The sequence below is a fragment of the Acinonyx jubatus genome, chromosome F2 (assembly GCF_027475565.1).
Source record: "Acinonyx jubatus isolate Ajub_Pintada_27869175 chromosome F2, VMU_Ajub_asm_v1.0, whole genome shotgun sequence".
Classification (NCBI taxonomy): Eukaryota; Metazoa; Chordata; class Mammalia; order Carnivora; family Felidae; genus Acinonyx; species Acinonyx jubatus.
The window spans coordinates 25,200,190-25,215,203 of NC_069394.1; the positions used below are offsets into that span (position 1 = coordinate 25,200,190).

General features: G+C 34.2%; 1 protein-coding gene across 6 annotated transcripts in view; it reads left to right on the forward strand.

The window, feature by feature from the left end:
- CSMD3 (CUB and Sushi multiple domains 3) overlaps window positions 1-15,014 on the forward strand; it is a 1,242,277-nt gene that overhangs the window by 127,638 nt on the left and 1,099,625 nt on the right. For all 6 annotated transcript variants that reach the window (XM_027064013.2, XM_027064014.2, XM_027064015.2 and 3 more), the window contains exon 2: window positions 4,365-4,587. In XM_027064013.2, the coding sequence (XP_026919814.1) occupies window positions 4,365-4,587 (223 nt within the window). The remainder of the gene's footprint in view (window positions 1-4,364; window positions 4,588-15,014) is intronic.

Here is a 15,014-nt window from a genome sequence, read left to right on the forward strand (position 1 = left end):
AGAAAACAGGCAACAACCTCTTAGACCTCAGCAGCAGCAATTTCTTGCTCCGCCTGTCTCCAAAGGCAAGGAAAATAAAAGCAAGAATCAACTATTGGTACCTCATCAAGATAAAAACTTCTGCATTGCAAAGGAAACAATCAACAAAACTAAAAGGCAACCAACTGAGTGGGAAAAGATATTTACAAATGACATATCAGATAAAGGGTTAGTATCCAAAATATAAAAAATTTCCCAAACTCAACACCCAAAAATCAAATAATCCAGTGAAGAAATGGGCAGAAGACATGAATACACATTTTTCTAAAGAAGACATCCAGATGGCCACCAGATATATGAAAAGATGCTCAAAAATCTGTATTCTTAACCAAATTCTTGCTGACTATGTGACCCAAATCATGTAAATTTTAGTTATTTTTCAAGTATAAACTGACTCTTTAAGTGGAAAGTTAAGGTGTGAAAAATACAACATAAGGCATTCAGAATCTGTTGAAGATTGAATCTATAGAATGTTGCAATGTCAATTTTTGAGATGGGTTTTCCATAAACATGTACTGAATTATCTAGATTAAGTTTTGTTTCCATATATTCTCACAGCAGTAAGTTCTTATCCCAAACATAGCACTTACCATATTCTATAATAATAATGATCTGCATTTCCATGCTGTCTCATGTTGCAGTTTGTCCGTTCCTTGAAGACAGGCTAGAATAATGTCCTTTTAATCATTTTATCCCTAAGGCATGACATACACGATGAATAGATGAGCAGAAGTTGAAGAAATATCATCAAAGCTTCACATGTACTATAAACAGCAAAAAGGAGTTGTGAAATTATGAGAGCAATGAGCTATAATGAATAATCAAAGTAATTTCATTTAGAAATGTATGTATGAAAGGCAAATATGGATTACCAATGAATAACCAGAGAGCTAAGCAATTGTATCCTAAAGTACAACTAAAAATAGTACAGTATCCATTAAAAATAAGTGAAGGATATGGAAAGGTAATTAATAAAAGAATTATGAATGAATGAGAAGCAAAGAACAAGATATTTGATATATAGTTACCAGAAGAAATGCAAATAAAATAATAAGATAATTTTTTTTTGCCTTGTAAAAAATCTAGTGTTGCCAAAATTGAAGCTAGAAGTTGAAAATACTTCATAGCCTGGTGACAGCAGTAGAAATTTTCACATTCATGGAGGATAGTTTGGATGCGTCTACCTAAATTTAAAATCCAGCACTCCCATTTCTGGAATTCTATCTTAAGTATATATCACACATGTGCACTAGGATATGCATCCAAAGTTGTTCTTTGTGCCTTTGAAACCACAAAGACTAAAGCTGCCAATAAGAGATACATTAAATACATTAAAGTACAGGCATACCATATGCCATATAGCTATGTCATCATTAAGAAAGATTGTAGAAGTATACACGTATACAATATAAGTATACTTATATTCCAGAAGATTATAAGTGATACTGTATAGATATAAACAAAAAGATTCAGAAAATTATTCAGAATATGACTGACTCAATTTGTTATATATATATGGCACAGAAATATGCATATATCTGCATTTGCCCAGAAATGGTCTAGAAAGATACACACTAAGCTGATTTGGGGGGGGGGGGGGGTGGTGGAGGGTGGAAATTATAAACATATTGTTGGCAAATGCACTTCATTATTCTGAATCATGTGGTGTTTAATCAAACGTAGAAACAAAAATGAAAATAAAATGAAGAACACAGATAAAAATTAAAAATAGGTGTAATTCTTAATTTGCCTCAAGAAAAGGAAAGGAAAGGAACTGAAATGTATGAATCAGCAGGGACTTGGAGAATTAGTGGACAAAGCTGAGCATGTTATTTCAGGACATATGTCCTTTTTCTAAAACCATCAGGGTTATGGGACTTGAGAATATATAAAACAGCCCATAGATCAGATTGTAGCTAAAGGGATTCATGATTGCATTTAGTTATGAAGTTCAAATTGGAAGCTGTTCAGGCAGAAAACTAATAGAAATGGGTGATAGCTAATTAACCTAAGGCTTCAAAGTAATTGCTCTGCAAGAAGCAATTTAGAAGGGACCTTTCTCCTTTTTTTTTTATTTTTGAAAATCATAAAATGCCCTATTTGACTTTTGGTGCATGAGCAAAAATATATGTATACACACAAATATTGATTTTTTAAAAACCTCTACCTTATCCAACTTCTTTTAAAAGTCAAAAAAAAAAATCCCAAGAACAGTACTTTGTATCAATACTGAATATCCCAGGTTTAAGACTTAGCCATGAATGGAGATAATCAGAGTAGATTCCTGAAGTAAATATGGGTAGGAGGATAGAGTTATACTGATTAATCCCTCCCTGAGCCTCACCACTAGAAGTCAGTAGAACCAGCTACTCTAAAGCGTACTTGTTTGGTAGAGAAGTAGATACCCTAGCAAAAGCAAGGTGCACTTGTGAAAAGACTGAGGACCGGGGTGCCTAGGTGGCTCAGTCGACTGAATGTCTAACTCTTGATTTCGGATCATCTCATGATCTCATGGTTTGTGGTTTTCAGCCCCATGTTGCTCTGTTCTGACAGCGCAGAGCCTATTTGGCATTCTCTGTCTCCCTTTTTCCGCTCCTCCCCTGCTGACTCTTTCTCTCTCAAAATAAATAAGTAAACATTAAAAAAAACTCAAGAGAAAAAAAAGTGAGGAATGAATGTACACCATCCCAAATCAGTCCCTGTCTGCCACAATCTACAACTCTGGCTTCCTATCTTTCATGCGTGTTTCCTCTTATTTTTCAAAAATATCCAGACCTGTATATCATATACTCTTTCCTTCTCAGAGAGAGGAGCCCCAAATTTCCTGTATTTCTATATATAGTTCCAAATACATACACTTTGGGTACTACAGTGTTCTCTCCCCCAAATTAGCTCAGTGTCTTGGACTTACAGCTTCATGGCACATAAGCTTCATGTACAACCCACAGATTTGGAAATGACATCAAAGCAAAGAATTCTTATCAGAACTTCTGCAACCATGGATCCAAGCTTTAATTGACTGAAGACTAGTCTAGATTCATTCTGGGGCCATCTTGTGCTAGCATTGTATAAATTTTAGAGTTAAACATTACCCAATATGACTACAGACTAGTACATATTCATAATTTCTTGAGAAACATATTCAGTTTTCTAGGTGTCTCCAAGAGTCAAGTTGTCAAAAATTTGTATCTTCCATAAAATTAGAACTCCTATAGAATTATAGAAGTTTTTAAGATGGCTGCTGTCTGTTGCCCAGGATTCAAATTTTCAATATATTTTCTCCCCAACATTAGGTTTCACTCAGATACGGTTAGCTAAGGATTGTGTTTAAACTTGAGCCAGCTATGCTGGTCAAAGATTGAATGATTACATAGAGTGTTTTTTTTTTTTAGATCTGAACCATTTATCCTCCTGGTACAAGGGTGGGAAGGATTTTCCTAAGGCACACTGGCTACATGCTAGAGATATGGACAGAAAAAAGCATGCTGGGGCACCTGGGTGGCTCAGTCGATCAAGTGTCCAACTTTGGCTCAAATCATGATATTGCGGTTCCTGAGTTCAAGCCCCACATCAGGCTCTCTGTTAGCACAAAGCCCGCTGAAGATCCTTTGCCCCCCACTTCTCTGCCCCTCCTCCAATCTCTCTCTCTCAAAAATAAACATTAAAAAAAAACTTAGCATGCTACACCAAGAAAAAGTGAAGTTAATTTATTTTTTTTAACGTTTATTTGTTTTTGAGACAGAGAAAGACAGAGCATGAACGGGGGAGGGTCAGAGAGAGGGAGACACAGAATCCGAAACAGGCTTCAGGCTCCGAGCTGTCAGCACAGAGCCCGACGCGGGGCTCGATCTCACGGACTGTGAGATCGTGACCTGAGCCGAAGTCAGCCGCTCAACCGACTGAGCCACCCAGGCGCCCCAAAGTGGAGTTAATTTTTAAGACCCAAAATGCATGATAAAATCATTAAATTTTTAATGTTGTTTATAGTTTTCTAAAATTAGACTGGAAACTACTTCAGGGAAGGTATCATGTTCAAGACTTTGTCTGTTGGATCATGAAATGGAAAATGATGTGTGGAGAATTTTACTCCATTGACTGGTTTATAATTACTAGCCACAAGATGCATGATAAATGGCAAATTTTCTAATATTTTGTTTGTTATGTCTTATCTTTTTAAAAAATAAAATTAGGTAATTCACCTAGCTCTTGCCATTTACAAAATTATGGTAACATAGGTATTGGAAAAACAAAAGGCTTTTTCAAAATTATCTCCTGAATTGTGCTTTATATCATATTAATATCTGTTTATTTGTCTTTTGTTGCAGGATTTATTTATACATGTGGTGGAACTTTAAAAGGACTTAATGGCACTATAGAAAGCCCTGGTTTTCCATATGGATATCCAAATGGTGCAAACTGTACATGGGTAATAATAGCAGAAGAACGAAATAGAATACAAATTGTTTTTCAGTCATTTGCTCTAGAAGAAGAATATGACTACTTATCCTTATATGATGGACATCCTCATCCTACAAACTTTAGGACAAGGTTAGTGTGATTTGAATGGAAGAATGGAGGGAAAATATGTTATGGGTAAAATGTTATTTCACACAGGGTGCTTAACATTTGTGGTACAATTGTATGAAAGTCATATTCATTATTTAATTATTGTTAATTTGGAAATATATCATCTCATGAACAAATTAGTTCAGTATCTCTGACTTCATAATACTATATTAATATTATCTCTCAAAAAAGTGAATGTAAATTGAATTGTGACCTTTTTAGATTGGTTAAAGGCATTTTATTTTTGTTAAGTGTTTATTTTCAGGTGTCATTACTTATGGGCATAACTTTTGATAAAAGTGAAAGCATACCATGTAATGTGGCTACCCAATTTTAATATGCAATATGCAGAAATACTTAAAAATTAATATTCATATAAAAATACATTAATTTTATAAAGTATGTATGGTTTATAAAATCTAAATATCTGAAAATTCGACCCTTTAATGTCACCAACTGGGAAATTTACATTTGTCCATACAAAGGAAATTATTTATTTATAAGCTACTCAATAAAACAGGTGTGGACATTAGCTGGCACCCTGTCATTTAAGTGATTCTTCAAAATTTCTTTTTGAAAAATAAGAGTATCTAAATATGTGAGAAATTTTTGAGGTCTTAGCAAAAACTCCTTTTAAATACAGATCAACTCTAATTCAACCAAGTTCAAACTACCAGATATTACATATCTCTTCTAGTCCTAGATTTTAACTAATGTGTGTAATTATGTTTAACTGTAGTAAACTGTTTTTGAACTTCTAATCCAAAATAATCTAAGTCAATAAACTCTAAGATTAAAGAGTCTTTACATACTTGGCTATGTTTGCACTCAGAATGATAGTTAAAAATGCCTCAGTTGTTTCAAACAGCATGACTATGCAAAGAAAAGGTCACTAAATTGGTTACTGATGAGGGTTTTGTTTGCTTTTTTCTATACATCCATTTACTGAGTATTTCCAATTTCTTCTTCCCTTTACACAAAGTCTTTTAATATCTGTTTAAGAATATACAGAAAAGCTGACATGTCTCACAGAGTTATTTCATCATCATGGCCAATATCATTAAAAACGCAATGCCTTCTGTTAATGACACAGCACTGAGTCACAATAGAAAGACAGCACTATGTACACTAGAGAGTGTGTGGGTGAGGCGGGTAGGTATCTGCTGTCATCTATATACATCCAATTAGATTACAGGCTAAAAGAGAGTAACAAAGGTAATTCTTAGAGTTTCCAGCCTGCTAAAATGATGTATATAAAAATAAAATGACAAAGACTTGTGTATATTTTTTTTACAGCAGCAGCATGTAATATATAATTGGTGTAAATGTGAAAAAGAAATGAAACGCTCAATGCTATCTGGTAGTTTCTAACTATAAAATCGCTGATAGTATGGTTTGCCTAAGTGTCTATTCTCTCCAGATCCCCTTGAAAATGAGAAAACACATTTTTATCTCTGCTCCTTTTTTTAGAAGAAATAATTGTGGCCTCTGGGAAGTTAAAAGACCTTGTCAGATGGGGAAAAATCAGTTTTTTTTCTTCTAATTCACTTTTTCCCAATTTGTAAATGGGAATAATAGCATTTAATTTGCAGAGATTCTATGTGTACTACAATGTAATGAATGCTCTGTAAGTCTAACCCTTAGTATTTATTAAGTACCCGTACCGGACATTACTAAGTATTTTGTATGCATTATATTATTTAACTTCTCAAACAATGTGAAAAGATTCCTATCATCAATGTTTTACAATTAGGAAAATGAGTCTTACATTACTTGCCCAAGGTTAATTGTTGAAAGTAGCAAGAGGGAGGATCATCACTATAACCCAGAATTGTCTCAGTTCAGAGCTTAAGCTTGTTAAAAAAAGAAACAAAATTCAAATATATAATTCACAAATAATATATATAATTTCCATGGTTTATGTATTGATATAAAGTCTATTTTTCCTTTGACAAAATTTAACAAATAAGATAAATAATAAAAACCAATATTTTTAAACATACATAACATATAAAGATATAAACCAAAAAATAAATTACAAACTTATTCATGGTATTTGTTTTATAGATTCTCCTCTAATATGTACTCTATACCATTTTGCTCACAGTTGGATGCATAATGCATCCACTGGTGTTCATGCTTAAACCTAATGTTACAGCTGATTTTAAATAGCAAGACTAGGGAGAAAAAAACCCAGTGTGTAACCTACAGCATCTTCCAGACTGTTTATATACAATGTCTGCTGTTTGATTAGAAGCTGAAACTGCTGCTGGCAGTTTGATTTATTTTTGTGTCTGTCTGTTTCACTCACGTTTTCTTGCTTTTTGTTTCTCTCCGTTCTCACTTAATACATGCCATTAGGGTATGTCTGCTGTTCTCTATCTTTCGGAAATTGATACTTATATTTTGTTATTTTCCATGAGCTCCAATAGATATTTTGTAATGGCTTGTTATACTTGCCTTGCAATAATGCAGAAAAGATGGTTTGTAGGTCTTGTCATTCTTGCTTGTATAAATAGAGAGGCACATTGGATTTGACAAACACAATTTCATACGTTCAAAATATTATCTAACACTCCAACTTTTGATGATCCTGTTTGTTATCCTGTGAATTTTTAATTTATTAAATAAAAATTGATATTGCAGGCTAAATGTAGTACTTGAAGCAACACACCATTAGAGAATTTCTTCATAGGTCTCCATTAAGAGGCTGGCGCATTTGAAACAATTTGGTTTACTTGATGCATGAAAGTAATTCTCAGCTTTCTTTACTTTTTATGTGAATACCGTATTTTCTAAATAAGAAAATTATGCCAAAAATTTAAAAAATCATTTTAATCCTATGAGATGTATTTATATATTCAGGGTCATCCTACTTATGCTATTTATGTCCTTATTCAATCTCCCTACATTAAAATACATACAACTTCACATGTGACTAGAATTTTTGTTAGCATCAAATTATCAGATGCTTATATTTAATTATACTATAATTCATTTAATTATTCTCCTACTATATGTTTTTTTTTCTTTCATAAGTAATTCAGATAACAGCATTAGCTTTAACTGAGATAACAACCTCATATCACCATCCCTAGGTAAAAAGTATTACAGAAAAACAGCATTTTGTTCCAACCTCAGTTGTAGAAAGTGACATGAAGAATGCTGGGACCAGTCAACAGACAACATAGGTCACATTGTCAAAATGCTCCTATTCACACTTTTTATTTTACTGTTAAAAACAAAGTTAAGTTTTGGGATGACTGGATGGCTCAGTGGATTAAGTGCCCGACTCTTGGTTTTGGCTCAGCTCGTGATCTCATGGTTTATGAGTTCAACCCCACATCGGGCTCTGACCTGACAACATGGAGCCTGCTTGGAATTCTTTCTCTTCCTTTCTCTCAGCCCCTCCTCCTCCTCCTCTCTCTTTCTCTCTTCAAAAATAAATAAACATTAAAAAGTTAAGTTTTAAAAATGCTTAATTTTCTAAATAAATAACTTCTAAAGTCATTGAAAAAAGGAGGTAGTTATCATAAAGTCATAGTCATAGTGTAGAAATGCCCACGACATGAATTTTATCTTCTTAAATTACAAGAATTTTCATGAATGCTAATAATGTTAAAAGTAAAAGGTATATATAATTCAGGTAAGTGTGAACATATAAAAACTCTTACTGGGGAAGGTAGGCGGTAAATATAAACAATTGCTGTACAGTAACAGAAATCCAGCTGAGGGGGAGAGGTAGTGTTGGGAGAGTTGACTTCAATTTTTTCCAGTTTAATGGAAATAACTGACATATAACACCTTGTAAGATTAAGGTGTACAACATGATAATTTGAGATATAGATATATAGATATAGATATAATATAGATACAGATATAGATATAGGTATAGATAAAGATATAGATATATAGATATAGATATAGTGAAATGATTACCACTATAAGGTTAACACCTCTATCATCTCACATAATTACCGTGTGTGGTGAGAATATTTATGATTTGTTCTCTTAGCAAATGTCAAGTATATAAATGCACTACTGTTAACTATAATCGACATGATACACATTAGATGCCCAGGACTTTTCATCTTATAACTGTTAACTTGTAACATTTGACCAAAATCTTCACATTTTCCCAACCCCCATCCCTGGAAACATTTCACTCTATTTCTCTGAGTTTGGCTTTTTTAGAATTCACATATAAGTGATATTGTATAGTATTACTGGTGGACTTCTCATCCATCCTTGGATGCTTAGGTTGTTTCCACCTCTTAACTATTGTAAATAAAGTTGCAATGAATATGATAATGTAATCTTTTCAAGATAGTGACTTCATTTCATTTGGACATGTATCTAGAAGTGGAAAATTAGATCATATGGTAGTTCTATTTTGAATTTTTTGAAGAACATCTATGGTGTTTTCCATAGTGGCTGAACAAATTTACATTTCCACCAACAGTGCCCAAGTGTTCCCTTTCTTTGGCATCCTCACTAACACGTTATCTCTTGTCTTTTTTGATAATAATCATTTCAACAGGTGTGAGGTGATATTTCATTGTAGTTTTGATTTGCATTTCTCTGATGATTTAGTGATATCAAGTAACTTTTCATTTATCTATAGAGCACTGTGTGACTTGTTTGACAAATTGTTTATTCAAGTCATCTGCCCATTTTTTTTTTTTGTCCACACACTGCCCAATGAAGGGCTCAAACCCACAAACCGTGAGATCATGACCTTAGCCGAAGTCAAAGGCTCAACAGACTGAGCCACCCAGGCACCCCTCCTCTGACCGTTTTTGATCGGATTATTTGGGAATAAGAAAGGGATCTAATTCATTCTTTTGCATATGTTTATCCAGTTTCCCTAGAACAGTTTATTAAAGAGACTATCTTTTCCCCATTGGTTATTTTTGGCTCACTTACCAATATTACTTGGTTGTGTGTGGGGGTTGGTTTCTTCCTTGACTCTCTAATTCTATTCCATTGGTCTATGTGTCTGTTTTTTGTTTTGTGTGTGTGTGTGTGTGTGTGTGTGTGTGTGTGTGTGTGTGTGTTTTGTTTTTGCCAGTTCCGTATTGTTTTAGTGACTGTAGCTTTGCAAGTTCAAAATCTGGGAGCTTAAGCTTTATTCTTCTTATAGTTCTTACTGGTTGCTTTGGCAATTCAGGGTCTTTTGTGGGTTATACACATTGAAGATTTTTTTTCCTACTCCTCTGAAAAATGCCATTGGAATTTTGAGAAGTTAGAACTCTAAGTATTATGGACATTTTAATAATACCAATTCTTCTGATCCATGAACAAGGGATAGCTTTCCAATTATTTGTATCTTCTATAATTTTTCTTTTCATCAAAGTTATAGTTTTTGTGTACAAGTATTTCACTTCCTTGGTTAAATTGGTTCCAAAGTATTTTACTGTTTTTGATGCTAGGGTAAAGCTATTGTTTCCTTTATTGCTTTTTCATAGAGTTCATTTTTAGGGTATAAATATGCAACTGACTTTTTATTTTGTTATCTGAAACATTACTGAATTAGTTTATTAGTTCTAACAGGGTGATGGGGTCTATAGGATTTTTGGTTTATAAGATCATTATCATATGCAAAGACAGGTTTACATTTTCCTTCCATATTTGGATGCCTTTTATTTATGTTTCTTACCTTATTGCTCCGTCTAGGACTTCCAATATTATATTGAATACAAGCGGTGAGAGTGGACAACCTTGTTTTGTTCACAACTTAGAGGAAAACTTTTCAACTTTTCATCATTGAGTATGACGTTAGCTGTGGGGTTGTCCTTTATTATTTGAGTTATGTCTATTCTATGTTTATATCTAATTTGTTAATAATGTTTATCATGGAGTACATGTTAAATTTTGTCAAATGGATTTTTCTTTATCTACTGAAATGATTATAAATTTTTATCTTTCATGATATTAATGTGGTGTATCACACTGATTAATTTCTATATATGAAAATACCTTTGCATCCCAGGGATAAATCATGGTGTATAATCCTTTTAATGTGCCTTTGAATTTAGTTTGCTAAATTGCTATTTTGTTGAGATTTTTGCATCTATATTCATCAGGGTTATTGGCCTGTAGTTTTCCTTTCTTATGGTATCCTTATCTGGCTTTGATAGCAGAGTAATGGTGGCCTCATAAAATCTGGAAGTGTTCCCTCCTCTTCAAATTTTTGGAAGAGTATAAAAGGTTTTGCTTTAATTCTTAATATGCTTGGTAAATTTCACCAGTGAAACCATCCCGTTATGGGCTTTTATTTGTTCAGAAATTTTATTCTAGGTTATCCAATTATTTGGGGAATAATGGTTCATAATAGTTTCTTACAATCTTTAGAATTTCTGTGGTATTGATTATAACGTTTCCTTATTCATTTCTGATTTATTTGAATTTTTGCTTTTTTTTCCTTAGTCCAACTAAAGTTTTGTCAATTCTGTTTATCTTTTCAGAAAACCTAAGTTTTATTCTAAGTTTTGTTGATCTTTTCTGTTGTGCTTCTAGTCTCTATTTCATTTTTAATGTTTATTTCTTTATTTTGAGAGAGAGAGAGAGTGAGTGAGTTTCAGCAAGGAAGGGGTAGTGGGAGAAGGAGAAGAGAATCCCAAGTAGGCTCCACTCAGCACAGAGCATAATGTGGTACTTGATCCCATGAACCATGTGATCATGACACAAGCTGAAATCAAGAGTCAGACGCTCAACCCAATGAGCCACCCAGGAGCCCTTCATTTATTTATCTTATGAAATTTGTTATTTTCTTCCTTCTGATAGTCGTTGGGCTTGCTTTGTTTTTCTTCTTCTAGTTCCTTGAGATGTAAATTTAGGTTGTTTATATGAGATCTTCTTTCTTAATGTAGGCATTTGTCACTATGACTTCCTCTTAGAACTGCTTATGCTTTAGCTCATAAGTTTTGGTATACTGTGATTCCATTTTTGTTTGTTTCAAGATTTTTTAAAAATTTCCCTTTTGATTTCTTCCTGACCCATCAATTTTTCAGGAGTGTGCTACACATATTTGTAAATTTTCCAGCATTGCTCCCATTATTGAATTCTAGTTTCATATTATTTTATTTGAAAAACATACTTAATATGATCTTCATGTTTTTTTAATTTATTGACTTGTTTTGTGACTTAACCTATTATCTGTCTTAGAGAATATCTCATGTGTGCTTGAGAAGAATGTGTATTCTGCCATTGGATGGAGTGTTCTCTGTATGTCTGTTCACTCCATTTGATCTAAAGTATAGGTCAAGTCCAGTATTTCCTTAATGTTTTTCTGTCTGAATATCTATTGTTGAAAGTGAGTAATGAAGTCTCCTACTATTATTGTGTTGTAGTGTATGTCTCCTTTCAGATCTGTTATATTTGCTTAATATATTTAGGTACTCAGAGATTGTGTATATATTTACCATTGTTATATGTTCTTGATGTATTTACTCTTTTATCATTATAAATGACCTTGTTTGCCTCTTACTACAGTTTTGACTTAACCTCTATTTTATCTAATATAAAAATAGCTAACCTTGGTCTCTTTTGGTTTCCATTCCCAGAGAATACTTTTTTCTATTGCTTCACCTTAAGTTTATGTGTATTTTTAAACTGAGTATATCTGTTGTAGTCAGCATACAGTTGGGTCTTCTTTTTTACACATTCAGCTATTCTATGCCTTGTGCTTTGAGAATTTAATCCATTATTTAAAATAATTGTTGGTAGCAAAGTACTTAGGACTGTTGTTTTGTTAACTGTTACTGACTTTTTTGTAATTCCTTTGATCCTCTCTCTTTTGTCTTCCTTCGTGAATTGAAAATTTTCCATAGTGGTATGTTTTGATTCTCTCTCTTTATCTTTAGTGTATCAACTGTAGGTTTTTGCTTTGTGATTAATTACTATGTGGCTTACTTAAAATATCTTATACACACAGTAGTGTATTTTATGCTAATGACAACTTCAATTGCATATAAAAACTCTACCCTTTCAATCCCCTCCCCAGCGTTTTATGTTTTTGATGTCACAAGCCCCCCCTGCTCCTGGGCACACACACACAAACCACAAAGTAGCAGAGGTGTTAATATTACATATCCATTAACAAATTATTGCAACTATATTTATTTGTAATACTTTGGTCCGTTACCTTTTACTACAGTTAACTCTTAATTAGAGATGAGAATTAAGTCTTTACACTGGTAAAACTATTTTACAATATTAAAGTATTATAAATTTAACTATATATTTATGTTTTGCAGAATGTTGTGCATTTTTGTAATTCTTCATGTTACTAATTAGCATCCTTTCATTTCAGTTTGAAGAACTCTTTTCAGAACTCCTTGTAAGCCAGGTGTAGTGGTAAACATCTCAGGTTTTGTTTCCTTGGGGACATCTTTATGTCCCTTTATCTGAAAGATAACTGCCTAGTATAGTATTCTTGGGTTAGCAGGTTTTTTTTTGGTTTTGTTTTTGTTCTGTTTTGTTTTCTTTCAGCACTTTGCATTTATCATTCCACTCTCTCCTGGTCTTCAAGACTTCTGCTGTGTAATCTACTGATAGCTTTATGTGGGTATCCTTTAAAAAATTTTTTTAATGTTTATTTATTTTTGAGACAGGGAGAGACAGAGTATGAGCAGGGGAGGGGCAGAGAGACAGGGAGACAGAATCCAAAGCAAGCTCCAGGCTCTGAGCTGTCAGCGCAGAGCCAGATGCGGGGCTCGAACTCACGAGCTGCAAGATCATGACCTGAGCCGAAGTCAGATGCTTAACCGACTGAGCCACCCAGGCACCCCAATGTGGGAATCCTTTTGTATGAGGATATTTTTTATTTGCTGCTTTAAAATTCCTTTTCTTTGATTTATACAGTTTTATTCTGTGTCTCAGAGAAACGCTGTTTGAGGTTGAAATTTTGAGATTACCTATTAGCTTCATGAACTTGGGTGTCAAAATTTCTCCTCAGATTTGGGAAGTTCTCAACCAGTACTTCTTTAAATAAGCTATTTCCTTGGGCGCCTGAATGGCTCAGTCATTTAAGTGTCCAACTTCAGCTTAGGTCATGATCTCATGGTTCATGGGTTCAAGCCCTGTGTTGGACTCTGCTGACAGTTTCAGAGCCTGGAGCCTGCTTCTGATTCTGTGTCTCCCTCTCTCTCTGCCACTCCCCTGCTTGCACTCTCTCTCTCTCTCTCAAAAATAAATAAAACATTTAAAAAATTAAAAAATAATATTTAAATAAGTTTTTCCTCCTTTTTTCCTTTTTTCTTTTGGAGATATATATATATCTGTATGTCACTTAAGGTATCCCATAGTTTATATAGGCTTTCTTCACTCATTTCATTCTTTTTTCTTTGTTCTTCGCTGGATAATTTCAAAGGACCTGTCTTCTACATCAGAGGTTCTTTCTTCTGCTTGGTCCATTCCTTCTAATGTTCTCAACTGCATTTGTTTTCCTACTCTTCTTGTTCCCTCTTGTGGTGAAATTCTTATTCTTGTGTACCTTCTCTCAATTTTTCAAAGCAAGGCCAGGTGATGAGAGCCTCACTTTTGCTTTCTGCAGGGTGGGGTTAAGTGCTCATTTTAATAATTTCTCCCAGGCCTGAAAGGAAAGCAGCTTCCTGCATATATTCACTAGCCATATGCAAAGACTTGCCCTCAGTGCCATCGGAAGCACACACAGAGAATTTATCATGGTTTGTGGGTCAGTTTGGTGGAGGTGTGAGGAGTGTTGCAGGTGCACGGGTCAGGTGGAACATCTGTAGGTGAGGCATCCTGAGAAGCTCATGGGAAGGCTTCCTGATGGAGTCCATGATGCAATTAGTAGACTCTACATACCTCTGTGGCCTCTGAGAGCCATATCTTCCAAGCTCCCAGCTGATCTCTGTCCCCAAATATTCTGGGGACATCTGGGCTTTCACTCACATATTCTCACTTCCCCCATGAAAGAAATCAAAGGCTGAGAAGGCTCAGCTGTGTTATCTTGAGAAAAGAATAACACAGATAACGTGAAACTATTCCTGTTATCATCTTTAATGCATCCAATCTTAAATTTTTTTTGCTTCAGTGATGTGCTGGAACACCTCTGCTGGATTCTTGGACTTCTACAAATGGTCTCTCACCCTTGGACAATTATCTAAATCAGTGTTCTTTAGGGGAAGAGAGTAGAAAAATTTTATTCCACCATGATGATGTCACTCAAATTTGCCATTCTAAATGGCAAGGCCAAGTTGAATGGAATCAGAGAGAGCTGGGAAGAGATGATGGAAGTGACAGATTTCCAAGGAAAAAGAACAACAAGTGCAATATCCTAATTCTGGATCATGCGTGTGAAGATGAGTACACAATGAGGCCTGAGAAGTGATGTAATAGGGCAAGGCCACTAGAGTCTGGCAGACCACTGTAAAGACTGTTTT